At 52.7% G+C, this 18,440-nt stretch overlaps 1 protein-coding gene across 7 annotated transcripts in view; it reads right to left on the bottom strand.

Moving 5' to 3' along the window:
* The window catches only part of NTRK3 (neurotrophic receptor tyrosine kinase 3), a 394,945-nt gene extending 381,196 nt beyond the window's left edge, over nucleotides 1–13,749 (bottom strand). For all 7 annotated transcript variants that reach the window (XM_017882063.1, XM_017882065.1, XM_017882064.1 and 4 more), the window contains exon 1: nucleotides 13,441–13,749. In XM_017882063.1, the coding sequence (XP_017737552.1) occupies nucleotides 13,441–13,688 (248 nt within the window). In that variant the 5' untranslated portion in view covers nucleotides 13,689–13,749. The remainder of the gene's footprint in view (nucleotides 1–13,440) is intronic.
* Between the last annotated feature and the right edge of the window lie 4,691 nt (nucleotides 13,750–18,440).

The following is an 18,440-nucleotide window of genomic DNA, read 5'->3' as shown; positions in this document are numbered from 1 at the left end:
CATTAGATGCATTTTCTAAAATTCTACCTGTGCTTCTCTTGAGATAATCCTTTGAGCTGTAGACCATTTGTCTAATACCTGCCTCCCTCCATTCAACTGTAGCTCCAAGAAGGAAGTATCATGGTCTTTTATTTTCTCAAGGCTGTGCCCCAGAGCTCAGCATGGGCCTGGCCCACGGCTGGTGCTAGGCACTAGGATGAAAGGGGGCAGACTCTCTTCCTCTCCGGGTCCCACAGAAGGAAAAGCCAGGCTGGCCTGCTAGCGCATCTGCTCATTCTTCCCCAACAGTCCAGATGCTAGGATGGGCTTTGGCAAACAGCAAGGCAGGCGGCCAGACACCTGGGCACCCCACAGCCTAGGTACAGATGAAGCTCAGAAGTCACCATGGGCTGAACACGCCACCAATGCCAGGCCCCCATTAGCTGTCTGTTACACACTTGGAAGACAGTCCTTTGGAAAATGGAATATGAGGCTGCCCCTCCAACACCTGCCCTAGGGATGGGAGCCAGAAGTCCTCATAGGCCATAGGGCCCTCCCATGGAGGAGGAGGAGCTGCAGCTGCAGGCCCTAAATATTAGGCCCTTCTTTCCACCCTCTTCCTTCAACACCAGGGACTTCGAGGGGCCCTGAGCTGAACTCCTCTTCCATTTCTTTCTTGCTCCTAAGTGCCTCGAAGACAAGGTTTCTGCCAAGAGCATAAAACCTCACTCCTTCTCCATGCCCTTGCCCCCTCCCCACTTCTTATTTCACTCTCTGTGTCTTATCACCATATTTGTTCAAATGACTGCCACTTAAGAGGTGGCAGGGAGTCAGAAACACAATCTGGAGCAAAGCTGATATTAAATAACTTCCTGAGCCTGGCCCGTCTGCCAATGCTCCCTCCTGGATCTCAGGTGGAAAAATGATGAGGCTGCAAGGATGAGAGCCAGGAACACCCCAATTCAGCCTCAGAGCCACCCCTCCAATGAGAGGAGACTGGAGTTTCTTCACCAGTAAAGCCCAAAGCTTAGCAGTGACCCCTACTTCCCCTTCTCACTTGATCCCATCACCCATACCACACACACACACAGACACTCTCAGCAAAAGATATTCAATCATGTCTGACACTCATATTTAAGCTACAAGAGACTTTTTTGTCAACCAGACCAACCCCTACATTTCCCAGGTAAACAAACTGAGGTTCAGAGATCTGGAGTCTCTTGGCTAAGGCCAACCAGATAGACTGTATTAAAGCATCTCAAAAAGAGTGGTGCCCCAGGAAAACACCAGAAAGGCTCTGGTTTTTAGGTGCCAGGATTGTTTCATTACAATCAAGTTAGTCAGTTGCCCATGTGTTTTCTCCAGTTGTGACTTCGTACTGTGGGCCCCAGCAAGAAACATCCCCAATAGCCATCATCACATCAATGCCCTCAGGAAAAAAAGTCTTTAGCACCTAGCAGTTGAAGGGGAGAAATTCTGCTAATGAAACCTCTGAAGCCAGTATCCACTAACCCTGACTTAGCCTCACCTGGCCCAGACAAGTCCCACCACAACACCTGCAAGATCGGAATACACTTGCTGTTCTCTATGCCAGCCACTGGGTGTCACTGCTGCCCCCCATGAATTGGAACCACAGCGCGTTCAATAGGGGGTAAAATGACCCCAGCCGGCCAAGGGGATCTCATACATATCTCCTGGGTGTGACCTAACTTCATATTTCTCCAGAAAGAGATAGATGGACAACCACGTTCCAGATGCTGTTCCAGATGCTGTTCCATCATGTTCCAGATGCTGTCCCCACATCGTGTACTTTAATCCTCACAACACCATCTCACAACATCTCCCGATAACACCTTACTTTGCAAGTGAAGAAAGTGAGGCAAAGAAAAATTAAATAACGTGCTCACAGTTTAAAAAACCAGCAAGGAGGAGAGCAAGGATTGAAACCCGAGAGGGATGTCAAATTCCATGACCTTTTTACTACTCAATTTAGCCTCCCTTGAGCTATCAGTCTCAGTGCTATGGGCTCTGGTTGAATCAAGCTGGTTTGCTATGACCCCAGAGAAGATGGCATCTGGGAAGAAACCAAGTGGGGCTCAGGTTTTCATCAAAGGTACAAATCACAACAGGACAGGCTCAACAGCCCTTCCCTCTCTGCAGAAATCATGGTCTAGTGCCCTCTTGTGGCTTAACGTGGAACTGGGATGAATGTCCATGGGAGGCTCTCCTGGGTGGATTGGAGGGATATTAGGTCATCCTATTCCATTGGATTCCTACATTCTTTCTACCAGGGATGGTCCTGAAGCCCCCTCTTCAGACAGACTTATTGGATTACAATAGCCAAGAGGGAATCAGCTAGTAAATGAGAAGCTACATAGGACAAGAAGCAATAACACCACATGGGACAACATCTGCAAGAGGCTGGATGCTACTAAATTACCCTAGATAGAGATTTCTGGCATCCAGATTTCTGGGGCTGCAGAGTGGTGAAGGGAGGCAGCAGAAACGCTTTGCCTGAGACCCTACTCCGACACTTGGTATTCCAAAGGAGTCCTTTATCAGCAGGAGCCATAATAATCTCCCTGTCCCTGTGGCAGGCATGTACCTCAGCCACTTTGTCCCTTTTTACAAATATATGTCATCTTAGCCCTTCTCTTGTCTCCTTCAGCTTTGCCCACATGTTAGTTCCCTCATGCAACTTCCTCTAATCCCACTCTTCAAAGACCTGGAAACATCACTGCCCATCACCTCCTACAGACTCCTGTGGACTGCTCACCAGCATGGCTTCTGTGTAGCCATCACATGCCAGGCATCTACCATAATCTCATCCAACTCTCACAACCACTCTGTTAGATGGGTATAGCTAACCAGATTTTTCAGATGAGGAAACTGAGGCTCAGAAAAGTTAAGTAACGTGCCTAAGCCTATACCAGGGCAGAGCCAAGATTTAAACTGAAAGTTTTTTGACCAAAGAAGCCTCTACTCTTCCCACTACACCAAGCCACCTCTCAGAAAAAGGAACCACTGAAAAGTTTGGGGTGCAGGAATTGGTCTAACCAAATACCCTGGATTAGAAGATTAATCTTTTAGGGTGTGGAAAATGAGCTGGAGGCAAGAGAGGCTGGAGACAGGAGAGACTGGAAGCAGGAAGAACAGATGAGGGCTATAAAAAGTATCCATGCTTGTGGGGATGAGGTTCCGGGGTGTAGTAATAGGAAGAGAGAGAAAAGAGTTTTATAAACACACACACACACGCACATTGAAATCTTACAATAATCCTGCCTTATTTTTATTATTCTCATATGAGAAAACTGAGGATCAACAAGGTCAAGTAGCCAGCACAGGGTCTCCGCATGTAAGAGGCAGAGTCACAATCTAAAGCTTCATTTAGTCGTTGCCATAAATAAGTAGGGTTGTATATGCAAATGATCTCTGGTCCAGTAGGAGGGCCATAATATCAGCTTCTTTCCTGCTCTTCAGTGGACCAGACTTGAAAAACTATCAGAAATAAGGAAGTAGGGAAAGACGGACCACAACAGAGAGGACCCTGCCTGCAGCCCCAGGTCAGGAAGCTGGGAGCAGACCCTCAGGAAAGAGTCACAGGCCCCAGAGCAGAAAGCTCCACACCCACCCCAAAAGCAGCAGACCCTGTCTCTAAAGCTGATAACCTTGTTAGTAGGAGGACGCTCATTTGTACATGGAACAAGACAGCACCTGCTCAAATACAAGACTGCCTGGAACAGAGAGATGGGCCAACGGTACTCTCAGAAGCACTGTCAAAACCAGCCAGTCCAGGCAGGGCCCATGACCCTGGTTTGCAAGGCACTTTCATACCCATCTCTGTGTATGGTTATCTCCGAAAGCAGACACAGGATCTGGAGAGGTTAAGAGAAGACGCCAAGCTCTCATCTCTAGTCAATGCCAGGACCTGCTATTTTCTGAGCACTACTTATCGTCTGGTAATTTCCAAGGTTGGGTTGGGGGGCAGAGAGAGGGGAGAGATGCCCCCACACTTGAGCCAGGGTATCAGACAGCCTGAGGGCCTGTGTAAAGCTTGCTTCCTCCATGATACTAGCCTCACAGTGAAACTATCTGTCAACTTCTCTGTGCCCCTATTAAGCCTGTGGGTCTTCCTGGGCTACCTCCCATGCATTCACCCCATTACCCTCTGTGCAAATGTGCTGATCTCTCCTGCTGCTGCTGAGAGAAGGCAGGAAGGAGAGCACACCAGGTGGCTTTCCTCCATCCAATGCACTCTCCCAGTCACCTCCTTCACAGGAAGCCGGGGGCTCATGAGTCAGAAAGCCCAGGTCCAGGAGTCTCACACCCCTGGACTGCAGAGATACAATGGAAGCAGGGCCAGCTCGGCGGAGAGATGCCCCTCATTGAGGAGAGCTGAACTCCCTGCTCAACCCTGGCTCAGGAAATGTTTTGAAAGCCAGGCCTGACAGTGCACTTCTCACCAGGCTAGCGCCACAGGCCCGGCTCCCGCCCTGGGAAGCCACCAGCCCAGGACCGTCTCGTGCGCCACACTGCCCTCTGGTGGCCACCAGGAGTGTAGACGTAGAGGGAAGTCAAAATCTTTAAGGCCTGTTTACGCAGACCTCAGACACGATGTGCACAGAACACAGGAGAGATGCACTTGTGCCTGTGCCAAGACGCCCCCAGATACACGCACGCAGCCCTGTTTCCCGCAGCACGTAGCCGGGTTTAGGACTTCGAAGCTAGTATTGCTCCCCTCGTGTTCTCCCTTCTCTGTAGCTCTGTAAGAGCTCCTTTCCCCGCCTCTCTGTAAAAGCCCGAATCCCTCAGTCCCAGAGCAGACACCAACAGGTGGATGGAGACCCACACCAGCTAGGGAAGCAGGGCCCTTCGTTTTGGGCTGCCTTGTGCCAGGAACTCACTGGGCGATTGGGCCAAATCAATTCACCTCTCTTGATTCCTAAGTTCTTTCTCTGTAAAACAGTGTTTGGTTCCAACATTTTCTGAGCCCCTTTCCAGATCTAGTAATCTAGTAATTTATTGCTCAAAGTCTTGATCTTCTCTCTAACTCAGAAATCTTCCCAGTGGTCTAGAAAAGGAAATAACCAATGTGGTACCCAATTATTTACAGAGCCTAGCGAATATATCATTGCATAGGTTTGAACATGACAGTGACGCTACTGGGGAGCCAGACTGGAGAGTTCCATGACCTCAGCTCTCGGAAGTGGAGAGGCCAGTGGCTAAGCAATGATGAAGCAAGCTCACACAGCCAAGAAGCAGCAAACATGGAAAGTGCACCAAACCCTGCCCCACAGTTTCGGCTGTTTCACAGAAGAAAATTCTGTCTCCCACGCTCAGAGCTCATCCCTATGGAGAGAGAGATGGAGCTTCCGTGAGCAATGAAGGAAGACAGATGGGGTAAGGTTGCAGGGGGATAAAGGCTGCTTATTGTGGAGGGGACCAGGGAAGGACTCAGAAAGAAGTTCTAAACATCAGCTTCCAGCTCCAGCTGCCCAGCACTTTAGACACCCCCCTTTTGCTCTGTACCCAGAAGTATTCCTGGCACCCCAAAGCTCTACCTGGGAGAAGCCACTCATTCCTCTGCTCTCCCATCCAAGCTTTCGCTGGTCATGAGCACCAGGGGCATAGTCCTGCTGACCACAGCTCAGCCCAGAGAGGAGCTGGCTGGGACCCAGCCACCAGCTTTCTGAATCTCAGCCAGCCTCAGCTGGCACCTGTTCTGCTGTGGGCTGGCCTGACCTCAGAGGCCAGGACATCATGGGGTGGATGAGGAGGCCTGGGAAGAGGGTGTGGCTGAGACACAACCTCAGGAGAAACTCCCTGTTGGGAACAGGTCAGGAGGGGAGACCAAAAGCCTCCCCCACCACTAGAGAGGCCTGCCTGGGACAGTGTTGGCTGCACTGTTTGGCCAACACCACACCCATAATTATCCTATGTGCCTTCCCCTCCAACCCCAGCCAGGGTAATTCCCACCCAAGGAACTGAAATATTGTAAACTAAAGGATTCTCCTAGACTTTTACATCAACTCTTTTATTTATTTTTAACTTAATAGTAATATATTCGTGTGTGTGTGCATGTATGCATATATATGTGTATGCTAGTATGCATATGAGTATTGCAAAAGAGCATAGGCAACATAGCTTAATATTTAAATGCCAGACTGCTTTGCCATTTACTGGCTGCATGAAATTAAGTGAGTTAATTCCTTCTCTGCACTCAGTTTCCCCATCTGGAAAATGGGGCTAATAATAGTACTCATCTTATTGGGGTTGATGTGAGGCCACAATGAGGTATTAGCCTTAGAGTGCTCGGCACAGTGTGTGGAACATAGTAAGTGTTCGAGAAACACTAACAATTGATATCATGCACTCAGTAGATGCTAGCTGTCATTAGTTACGTATCGACAGACTTCTCTTTGCTAGACATGACCCAGGGCACTGAACTTCAACAAGGTGCTTATATAATGTAGTTGTTATTATTATCCATGTTTTATAGATAAGGAAATTGAGACCCAGAGCAGGAAAGAGATTTGTTCAAAGCCAGGGAGAGGCCATGCCTGGAGGAGCTGCTGGGAAAACTGGGCTTAGGAAAAGAACAGCTGCCAGAGTCCTCCATGCTTGATGATGCGTGTCTGGGGAAGGATTCCTGAATCTCCCACCGCCCAGACTCTGGGACACTTATGAAGGGACAAGCCAGGTGTGAGGACCAGGGGCAGAGGTAAGACCAGGGGAAAAGGACAGGCTTCCAAGCCTGCTGAGCCCCAGGTTCCCCAGCCCTGTGTGTGAACAGAGCTCAGCAGAAGGCCTCATCGAGTTGATTTCTAATTGGTATGGGCTGCAGGCTGCAAGGAGCCCTGCGGCTGCCAGCCTCACATAGTTGCTGCCTCTGGGGACCCTGAATTTGGAAACATTGCCTGAGAGGGAGACACAGTCATGGGGGAGGCTCTGGCTTTGACGAAGCGCCCAGAACAGGAGCCAGCGCTGAGTAGAAGGCGGCCCCGGCACCTGGGAGCGTGCCTGGGAAGAGGAGTCTTCAAGAGACTCAGGGATCCCGGCTGAGTCCCTGCCCACTCTGGGCCCTGGGACCCTCATGGGTGACATGAGGGAGAAGATGACTGCAGTGGTCCTTTCCAGCTTTGAATTCTGATAAGCCCTGCACTTAGAGGCAGCGGAAATGGCAAGAACCTCCTTGGGGGTTCTCAGGACTCCACCGGGCCCTGAGCTTTGGTGTTAGCCTCACTGGAGTCTTCGCTCCTTATGACCCAGCCTATCAAAGAGCAGCTTCCAACACACCGGACACCAGAAGGATTTGTGTTCCTCAAAGTTGAGGTCAACGAGGCTCAATGAAAGACAAATGACATGAGCTGATCACTCAGTTGGTCACCAACATCTGAGTGACTGAGTCCAGCCTCTATCTGGGCCACCCTTTGACCAGTTGCTGAACAATCAGCCACCCTCTGCAAGTCTTTCAAAGATGGGTCCCTCTAATGCTGCCCTTTGGGTGGAAAAACTTCCTAGATGAAAATGCTCTGCACCTTCCTTTCCAACAAGCCAAACCCCAGGGCCTTAGGAGACCAAGGTCCCCAGGTTTGATCCTATAAGTATCTTTCTCTGGGGCTGTAACTACTCCTGCTTCCAAATCTCATGTCAATAGCCCCTCACATTTCTGCCTTCCTCTCTCAGGCCTAGTCCTAATGTCTGGCTGAAAGGGCCATGCCCAAGAAAGAATAGAGCCAAGGGGCCCACAGTTGGTAAGAGAAGTCCCAGAAGAACCACAGACTCCTGAGAGCTTCCGGACTTTTCCATTTGTGAGCTACAACAACATGACCACCTGGGACGCTAGATTTGTTCTTTATTTTGTTTTCTTGATCTGTAAAATGGGACTGTTAAGCTCTGCTTTTATACACAAAGCAACTGTCACAAAAATAAACTCAACAATTGTAAACTAAAAATAATGATATGACTGATGGGGGCATTCGTGGAGATGAAGAATTTGCTACACAGGGATAAGAAGGTAGGATCCCGGTAGGGACTAGACCATTGTTTAAGAGCTGGCCTGGCCCCTGCAAGGGGGCTTTTGGGCCTTGGGAACTCTGATCTGGAACTGAGATTCCCCACCCGCGCCAGTTTATTCCCTCCTCACATTGACCCCTTCCCCCTATTAATCAACCCCTCCTTGGCACGGCATCAAGGGGGAGCTAGGGGCTTCAGGACCATCTCTCCTGTCACCACCCTGTCTTCTTCTCAAGTGCCAACCCTCCCAATCACAACAGCCGTGGGTACCAAGCTGTTTTGATCATGCATGATTTAGCAATCAAAAAGTTTATTTTATAACCCCCAAGCACTCATATTTATTACTTTATATGTTTATATATCTATTATCTATACATTAAATATGAAATATCCTCTTTTCTAGGCAAGAATAATTTGCAATAGAAGTTTCAGTGTTTTCTTCTCACACCCAGTGGAGAGCTGTACTCCAGCAATGGGCTGAAAGCTTTGCAGAGGGATATCTTTTTCTGGCCCTGAGCCCAGGGTGCAGATGGGGAGCCATGAAGCTGGGTGTCCAGGCCCTAATGAGAGGCTGCAGGCCCCAGCACATTCTTGTTAAATATGCCATTTGGTCTGGGCAGTTGACTCTAAATAGTGTCATGTGTCACAAATGGTGTCAAATTCTGGGTGGCCCAAGTTTGCTAAAGGTGGGAAGGGAAGGAAGAGGAGAAAAACCAGTGGCCCAAGGTCAGTGAGGGAGTACACCTCCTCCTGGCACCATCACAAGGGTCATTGCCATCCCAAGGAGGTGCCCTTAAAAGTGGCCTGGACAAGCCTCCTGGGGGAAGTTCCCTGGGCCCTGAGATGATATATGTCCAAGTTGGAAGAAACACTCTGCCCTGCGGCCTCAATTCATAGTTGAATTTACAGGCTCAGAAAGTCTAGAGTGCCCTGATAGAGCTCACAGGGGGTTAGGGACAGAGCCAAGGTGGGATTCACATGATCCATCCCTTTCTCTGCCACCAGCCAACTGGAGGCCCCGAGGGGAGGCTGGAGATCGTGCCTATGGCTCCTGTGTAAGCCACCCACCGGAGCACATGGGATGGTGACCCAGGGCCTCAGTGGAAATGCCCTGATATTGGCAAGGGCCATACCAAATGAGGGCCTCAGGCTACCCACACCCACCCCAAGAGTCAGCTGAGGTGGGACCCTGGTCCTTCTACAGAGCTGGACAGAAGCAGCAGCTGGAAGGGACTGGCAAGGCAGGGACAGGGAGCATCCCAGGAGAGCATGCATCAGGTCTTCCCTTTCTCACAGCAGCACCTCCTGTTCGGCCAGGCAGGAGGGTAGTAGGATCCTTCTAGGACCCTAAGGAACCTTCCAGATTGCAGGGTCAGCCTTCCTGGGGCTAGTAGATGAGGACTTTCAAAGCAGTGGCCAGGCCAGGCCGGTTTTTGCCCAAAGTTGTCATGGCCTTAGGTCCCATGGAGCTGCAGAGCAGATGCCCTTGGCCCCAGGGTATATGACAGAAGCTTGACCTGCTGGGCTTCCTGGGGCAAGGGGTCTTGGCTCTGGAGCCACCAATAGCCTCTCCTCGGTGGAAAACCCCAGGGCTTCAGGAGACCAAGGTCCCCAGATTTGATCCTGGAAGTATCTTTCTCTGGGGCTGTAACTACTCCAGCTTCCAAATCTCATGTCAATAGCCCCTCACATTTCTGCCCACCTCTCTCAGACCTAGTCCTAATCCTGAGGCTCTGAGCACCTCACTGTGCCTACTGAGAGTGAGCCCCATGATGACTTTGGGGCCTGACACATACCCTGCCAGGTCATTGTCAAGGCTGGGTCTCCCCTTGATCCTTAGAAAGAATGAGACTCAGGAGCCAACACGACACCAAAGCCCCAAATGATCCTTCAGGCAGCCAGAAGAGGGCCTTCAGGGAGGGCCATGGAAATGAAGGGACCAGAGAGCTGCCTAATACCAGGGACCCTGTGGGGGCTCAGAGTGAGACCCTGATGGTGACTTAAGAGTCCCAGCTAAGAGCCCATAGCCTTTGCAAGCCAAGGTAGCCAACCCTGAGCACACCTGGTCCACGCCATCCTCTCCCGCTTCATCTTTTCTAACAGCTAAAGACTATACCATTCCAACCTAGCCCCAGGCAGGCCTGGCCTAGCAAAGCGGCCCAGACAGTCCACCATGGCCACCACCCTCCTGCCTTTGTGAAGTCACAGCCTGGTTGGGCGTGGCTGCGCATGGACCCTTCCAGGCTCCATGAGGTTCCTGTGAATCAGTAGCTGCAAAGGCAAAGGGATTGGCCTCCTGGGCAAAAAGGGGCCAAAAGGGAGGGCCCTTTGGAGCAGCATGGCTCTGGGAGGGGAGGAGGTGAGACCGACACTTCTGCCCTGATGCCTTACAACTGATTTCCTCCAGATACAAACAGGGCAGCTGAATGGGGATATGGCCTTCCCCATCACAGGCAGTTCCCAGCCAGCTTCCTTGGATGGCCACACAGGAATCACTCCACACACCACCTCTGAGAAGCAGAACCACAAGGAAACCTCTTGTCCCTCTGTAAACTCAGGTACAATCAGTTCAGCACTTGAAGGAAGGACTTCGAAACATTACAGCCCAAAGAACAAGAGGGTGAAACTGTGGAGGCCTCAGCATCTTCTACCCAGAGTGTGCCCAAGCTATACCCTGGGGTATCCACCAGCATCAAGAGCTTCAGGCCAATGGGAGGCTGTGGGACCTCTTGGCCCCATTTCCTTGGTAACATCAGAAATCTGAAGAACAACTCTCCAGCAAGGCACGGGCTTCAACTGAAGCCCTCTTCCCAAGCCATACTAAAACAAGAACCAACCCCAAACAAGGGCGCTCCTCCTGCCCACATGCCCCTCTTCCAGCCTGCTCCACATGCAGCCCCGCACAGTGGGGGTCCCTGTTGGAGTTGTGTGCATGGAGAAAGTGACCTTACCACCCCAAGCCTCCATTTCCTCGGAAGTCAAACAGGGATGGGGATGCCGACTTTCTGGGGTGAGCGTGACTCCCCGCCCTCTCTCCAGCCCTCTGGCTCTGGAGTGGAAATCTGGGCCCTTCTCAAGCTCAGTCAATGCCAGTCATAGATATAACAGGGCACTGGGGAGAAGATGGGGCGAGGAGAGGTCATTCAAGCTATGACCTCTGACCCTCCCCCACCTGCCACTGGCACACCTCCTGTGGGAATCCAGTTCCCTTGTTCTTTGGTGTTCGGTGGATTTAGAGAAAGGAGTCCTGATGGCCTCCCAGAGTCCAAGTCCTGAAACAAGAATGGGAACACACACAGAGGGGCTCCAGATCCACTCCCTGCTCACTATCCTCCCAGACACCCTCATGAGGCCCTCCAGTGCCAAAGAGGGCAGGAGGCCACCCCAGTCCTCTCCCACCACAGACCTTTCTGGCAGCCTGGAAAGGCTAACCCAACTCTTCCCTATGAAACTGCTTCCCTGAGCATCATTTTCAGAGGAGCAACACCTCTGTGTGGCTATAAAGAGCCTATGTGATTGTGACCATCCCTGCCTCCCACTGGCTTTCTACAGATAGACACATCCTTGGAGCAGCACACTGGATGCAGCTCACGCATTCCCAGAGACCCAGGCTGGGTACCAGGGGCCCCTTCTTCCAACCTTTGGCCCACCCCTGGCAATCTCCAGGTTGGGCTTCTGAGCACCAAGACTCGTTGCTCAACTCCCACCTTCACCACCATCCCACTCCCCCACATCTACCCCCTACACACACACAGCCCCAGTAATGCACTTCCAAGTCTGAGTTTCCCTAACAGTCTCACTCTGAACCCTTCTCCCTGCATCCTTGGGAATGCTGGAAGACTATGGCCTGCAGTGGGGGAGAGGCACAATTGGGTCTGTCCCCTTTCTCCTGCCCTCCCTGCTGCCCCCCACCCCTTAGCTGTTTGTCTTGTCATCTCTGGCCGGGTTGAAGGGGGTGAGGGGGTGAACAGCAGAGCTGAGATATGGGTCAAGCTTGTCTCCTGGGCCAGCAGTCAGAGACATCTCCAGGGCTATCCATTTCCCTCAAACTGTCAGCTGCGAGAATGCAAGCAAAGGTTCCATTAAGCCAAGAGGGCTGGTGGGCTTTCCAGAGAGCAGGACTGCAATTCCTCCAGGCTTTGCAGCCCCAAGGCCCTGGAATGAAGCAAGGGGAGGTGCTCCCAGAGCAGCACCAAAGGCAGGTCCGACCCCCTTAAGTCCATCGAAGGGGTAAAGAGCCACCCAAAGGCCTTCCTCCAGACCTTGGCCAGGACCTCAGCACAAACCCTTCTCAGCTGCCTACCCACTGCTGGGAGTCCTCAAGGGCTGGAAGCCTTGGGGGAAAAGAGGTGAGAATTATCCTCTGAGCAATTCCAGTAAGGTCCACATCCTTCTCCAGGGTGGTAGATTAGGAGAGGGTCACCTGGCCGAGGTCAACGAAAGAAAAGAGGAGCAGACTCTCCGGTCCCCAACCCTGGATCTGTCCTCTCCTTTGCTTCTGCTCCCATCTCCACCAAAGAAAAATAGCAAGGAGAAAAGAGCAGGCCACCACTGGTCTCCCACGGATGGGGCAGAACCAAGCAAAAGCCAGTCAGAGTTGAATGTTCCAAATGAACCGATCCGCACGACCATACAAGAAACCCCCCTCCCCAAAACACACGCCCTCTCCTCTCCCTGCACCATCCTGACTCGGAATTATCCGGAGCAGTTATCAAAGCCTAAACTGAGAAAGGATCTGTAGGCGCCCAGATGCAGATGAGGGTGGCAAAGGGGGTGTCTCGGAAATGCCCAAAATGGGGCTGGAGAGTGCGGGCTGCAGGAGGGGAAGGGAAGAGGTAGGCGTCCATGACGGCCTCCACACGTCCAAAGTCTCCCCGAGAGCAGCCAGCTCCCAACTTGCTTACTTGTCAGCATGTTTTGCTGTTTCCAAAAGGAAATAGTTAAACACCTCGGCTGGATCGCGAGCAGTCCCTATCTGTCACCTTCCCTGCCAGCTAAGCGCCGCCGCCGCCGCCGCCGCCGCCGCCGCCGCCGCTGCTGCCGCCTCTGCCACAGAATCGAACCTCGTCTACTTTATTTCACTTGAGCGTGGCCAAACTGTTGCTATTTAGTGGGGGACAAAAAACCAATTTGCAACCTCGAAACGAGAAAGCAGCTGGTGGGGGGGCGGTTGGGAGCTGGGCCCTGCGTGCCCTCGGCGGCCGGGGTCCTCTCCCGGGAGAGGCACACACACGCATCGCCGGATCGCGCCTCGTCAGGGCCCGAGTCACCTGGAATGCGCAGCCCGAGAGCATCTCCCGAGCCACAGCGAGCCTGACGCGCGCCCAGCGGGCGGCGGGCAGCGGCGAGCTGGGGCGGGTGGAGGGCCGGCTCCCGGCCGCGGGCGGGCAAGAGGGAGACGCGGAGCGCGGGGGAGGTAGGATGGGGAGCGGCCGCCTGACTTACATGGAAGTGATATTCCTTGAGATGTCCGTGATGTTGATGCTGGCGTTCCCATTGCTGTTCCCTGAATCCTGCCCTTCCAGGAGTGGGAAGAGGTTCCCATCGTCCGGCCGCCGGCAATTGATCTCAGTCTTGCTGCAGACACAATTTGCAGGGCAAGCCAGCACGGAGCCCACATAGTCCAGCCAGACGCTTCCCAGCAAGAAAATCCGCCAGAAACTACACTTGGCTGGGCAAAGAGAGACATCCATCTCCGATCGCTGCTTCTAAAAAAAGAGGAGGAGGAGAGGAGAGGGGGGATGGGGTGGGGGGGAGTGGGGGAGAGCCGGTGGGGGGGGAAGGAAACAAAGACGGGCGGAGGGAAGGGGGGAAAGGGGGAGGGGCTCTGGAGCCTTTGAAACGACAGGGTTGAAACGCCGAACGATCAGATGCAAAATCCTTACCCAGCGTCTGAAACGCATCCGCGGCCGCCGCCGCGCGCCGCCGCCGGGTGGGAGCCGCGAGGAAGCGCCTAGTGGCGCGGTCCTGCCGGGCATCGGGTGGCGGGCCTCGGCGATCGCTGAATCGCCGGGTCCGGGGACTCCTGGAAGCCGAGGCGCGCTCTCCGACCTCTGAGACCTTGCAGGGTTGCAACAGACGGTGGGGAGGCAAAAAAAAAAAAAAAAAAAAAAAAAAAAAAAAAAAAAAAGGAAAAGGAAAACAAAAAATGGTGCTAAAAAGTCACCAAGTCCACCTACTGGGGCAAGAATTAAAACGACCACGCACACACCACCTGCAAAACACACACACTCACAACATACCACACCCGGAGCCCCTCGAGGGAAAGGAGGAGAAAGGAAAGATGGATGCAGTAGGCAGCTGCAGCCAGGCCGCCGTGAATGGCTCGCCGCGCGGGCTGCAGAGAATGCGTCTACAACTGTCCGAGCCCTTACGAACACCGCACCCGGGGTTATCCGGAGCGTCTTCCCTCGGCTCCCTCCCTCAGGAACTTGTCTCCCTCCCTCTCTCCCTCCTCGATTCGTGCTCCTCCCCCCCTCGGCCCGGTCTGGGAGCGGCAGGAGAGGCGGAATCTCCCCCTCCCTCCACCTCCCCACACCCGTCTCCTCTCACCGCGCTCAAGTCCTCGTCCCATGATCCTCCCCACCCACCCACCCACTGCCACTCGTCGCCGGCTTTCGCGGGCTTTTAGCCGGCACACCACCGCGCACGGCCGCGCGGCAGCCCGCCCCGCCCGCTCCACGGCTAGCAGCGCGGCGCCCGCTAGCCGCAGCCCCGGGGAAACTGAGACCGAAGGGAAAAAGTTGCAGTTGAGATTGCGAGGGTCGGGGCTGGGGAGGGAGAGTTGGCGAGCTGGCTGCGCGACACGGAAAGGCGCTCTCCTTTCCACTTTTTGGCCCTCGCGCTGCTCGGTTTTGCTGCAATCCGGACCGCGGTAGGAAGTGAGATGGACGTGGCGGAGGTGATCGGGGAGTGCTCCCAAGCCTGGGTGGAGGGCGCTCCCAAGCCTGGGTGGGGGGCGCAGGCTCACGGACGGCGACGGGGGGGGGCCGAAGCCCACAGACACCCCAGAGAAGCACGCAGAGCCAGGGACCGGGACCGCAGACACGCAGTCCTTGGTCTGAATGACACTCATTTCCTTAATCTTAAGAGTCTGGGGCGCTGGTCTCGGCTGGGAAGGGACTGCGGGACTTGACACGCTAGGTGCCCCCGTGCCCGCTGCGCCTTCTTGGAGGTGGGTTTTGCATTCGGCCTTGTGCAAGCAGGGATCGGGGAAGGAAGAAACAAGGGTCGAAAGGGCTGCGCTGGAGAGCCGAGGTGGCCCCGGGAGAGCCGTGTGTGCGAGAGAAACGGCCGGGGGAAATTGAGATGCAAGGGGCATATTTTGGCAAGCGCCACGCCAGCACCGTCAGAGGCCGGCTTCTCGGGCTCAGCTCTCGGGTGCGCTGAGCTGGCTGCCGGGTGAGGGGGCGGGCGGGCTGCTTTCTCCGGATTCGGGGGCGCAGAACCTCCTCCTTCCCTCCCACACAAGCACCCCTTCCTGGTAGGGACGCAAAGCAGGTGCAGCTTTCGACGCGAGCTCAGATCTCATCCGGGAAAGAAGTGTGGGGCAGGGGTCCCCGCTTTTGCACTGGTAGGGATTTTTTTCTTAATAAAACATAAAGATGCCAAGTGTGAGCTGTTTGCTGAAAAAAGAGAAAAAAAACGAGCATTCGCTGTGGGAAAGGAAAAGAAAGGGTTAGGGGAGTCTGAGCAGGCAGACACACTACAGCATTCACACGCAGAAGAAAGCAGGGTTCTCCTTCCCGAGCTTGGATGAGGGCAGGCGAGGAAGCAAAATACATTGAATTCAACTGCATCCAGTATCTGAAAGGAGTCTCCCCCGCCCCCCTGTAGATTCCGATGCAGGTCATGCAACTTGCAGGCAAGATGGGGGAAGGGGTATGCCGGTGTCACCGCCTACCCCAGGCGCAACCACAGACAGGCCGGGCGCCTTCGGGTGGCACTGTCGCTTGGAGTAAAAACTTGGACGAAAAAAAGGAAGAAAAGAACATGCCTATAAAAGGCAGTTTTCCCGACTTCCCGTCACATTCCACCTTCCCTTGGCCTCAGGGAGATTTTTACCTCTGTCGCCATTATGGCCTTGTCCCCAGACTGGCATTTTGCCCTCCCACCAGCAGGAGGGGACAGAGTGTGAAGACCTCCTTGGACTCTCAAACCACTTGCTACTGGCCCTAGGCCAATCATTGGTGTCCTTAGGCCACTGGGAATTTCCCTGTCACTTCAAGTGCCATTCTGGAATTGGCTTTAGAATATCTGAGAGTCAGGGAAACTGAGGTGTAGTCAGATACTCACGCTTGGCCTCTCTTGGGAGGTGGCAGGTGGCAGCAGAGAAACACAGCCTCTCTCAGACCACTGCTGGGCAGGGAACGCCAAGTGGATTCAGCCCAGCATCAGTGCTCCAGCCTGGAACTGAAATGGTTGTGTCCAAAACATGCCCAGCCCACTTTTTTGAGAGAGAGACAGAGAGAGAGAGAAGATTTTTAACATGTCAACCAGAGAAGAAGAGACATCTGTAAATCAGAACAACAACAACAAACCTTTAAAAACCCCTCTGAATTTGGTAAAAATGTGGGTTCTGGTGCAAGGGGCCCTGATGGGCAAATAGTCCTTCATTCTGACAGTAAAATGGGATTAAGATGGGATGCCACACTTACGCTCGCACTCTGGGCCTGAGCAGGAAGCGGCAGCTGAAGAAGAGGGAAGCCCTTTCGAAAGCAGGTGACACGTGAACACATAGAGGGGACAATGCACATGGGGGCCTACCGGAGGGTAGAAGGTGGGAGGAGGGAGAGGATCAGGAAAAATAACTCATGGATACCAGGCTTAATACCTGGGTGATGAAATAATCTGTACCACAAACCCCATGACACATGTCTCCCTATATAACAAAGCTGCACATCCTGCACATGTACCCCTGAACTTAACGGTTAAAAAAAAAAAAAAAAAAAAAAAAAAGCAGGTGATGGACTAGGTGTGGGGAAGAGCAGAATTTCATTTCTAACCACAGGCAAATGACTTAAGCTTTCTGGGACTCAGCTTTCCCATCTGTAAAACGACCACATTAAGACCAGATCCTCAAAATCCAAAGTGTGCTCTCTGTCTAGCAGTATCCATGTCACCTGGAAGCTTACAAGAAGTGCAGCCTCTGAGAACTCACCACAGACCTCCTAAACCAGAATGTCCATCAGAACAAGCTCCCAGGTGATTCATAAGCACATTGCAGCCCCATAGTCGTCCCTCCCAGCTTGAAGATTCTCTGATTCTACATGTATCTGGGCCAAAGGGACTGTTGAGGAAAAAAAAAAAGGGGGGGCTGATAGGGATGGGTTCTCAGAATAATATTCAGTTAGGGTGAAATAAACTGGGTGTCTCAGGGACAGGGGCCTTGTCAGAAACAGACATTTGAAGTTTCATTGCAAGCTTAAGAAAGTGAGGAGAATGACCTGCTCACGAGCTGCTCACAGAAATCATAGTGCAGGGTCGATAATAGTGCAAACTCAGTGTTTGGTGGTTCTTTACCTCTGCAGTAGGCAAGATTTAAATGAGGGAGCGAGAGAAAGTCTCCAGCATAGACACCCTCCCCTCAGTAAGAGTCCAGAGCATTTGCAGTGTCTTACCTCTTGGTAAGAATGTCCTGGTTGACAAGGAAGAATGCCTGTCTCGTGGTGGGGTCCTGGAGAGATCATGACCAAGCTCAGCATCCAGCCAACCGGGGGTCACCCCCCAATCTCCTCATCTCCTTTGCTACCAGCTGGAGTCTTAGAAAGGAGGAAACTCACCCATGTGCCACTTGCTAATCAATAAGAGGCAGGAATAGGCAAAGTTTTTTGTTTTGTTTTGTTTTGTTTTGTTTTTTGAACAGAAAGTAAAGCTTTAGAAACCCTTTACAGGTGAGCAGACATCTTCCAGTACCAAGGGCTTGGAGAAGGCAGAAATGTTCCCAAGATTTGAATGTGGTCTTTCACCAGACAGGTCAGAGTGGGGGCCATTTGCTGGAGCACAGTGGCCCAACTCCCCTGACACCTAGAGAAACTGAACACGTGTCTTTCTTAAAAGGCATGTTCCAGGTGTGCAAGCACCTGAGGTTAATATCAACTGTTTATGGGAGATTTCCAGCAGCCCAGATCCCCCTCCACCTAGCAAGGGAAGAAGGGAGTGGAAACTCAGAGTGGACCCCTGCCGGTCTATTGGTCACCTGTCTGCCTTTCTAACCCAGCCACATCCCTTTTTCCAAAGGACCCATACTCCTGAGTCAGTGGCCACATTACTGGGATGTAGGCCAGATCCCAGGCAGGTGCGTGAATTCACCCACCATGCCCTGCTCCTATGGTGTCATTCTGAATCCAAGAGCTGTGTTGCACAACTTTCAAGTTTGAGCAGAAATAGGACCTACTTCTGTAAGTCTCAGCTGGTCAAGAAACTGTGATACTGGGTGATGACTG

This window comes from Rhinopithecus bieti, unplaced genomic scaffold, assembly GCF_001698545.2.
Source record: "Rhinopithecus bieti isolate Rb0 unplaced genomic scaffold, ASM169854v2 scaffold_12070, whole genome shotgun sequence".
In the NCBI taxonomy this organism is placed as follows: domain Eukaryota; kingdom Metazoa; phylum Chordata; class Mammalia; order Primates; family Cercopithecidae; genus Rhinopithecus; species Rhinopithecus bieti.
The sequence above is the reverse complement of the archived record's forward strand: the minus strand, read 5'-3'. Positions and strand labels throughout refer to the sequence as shown.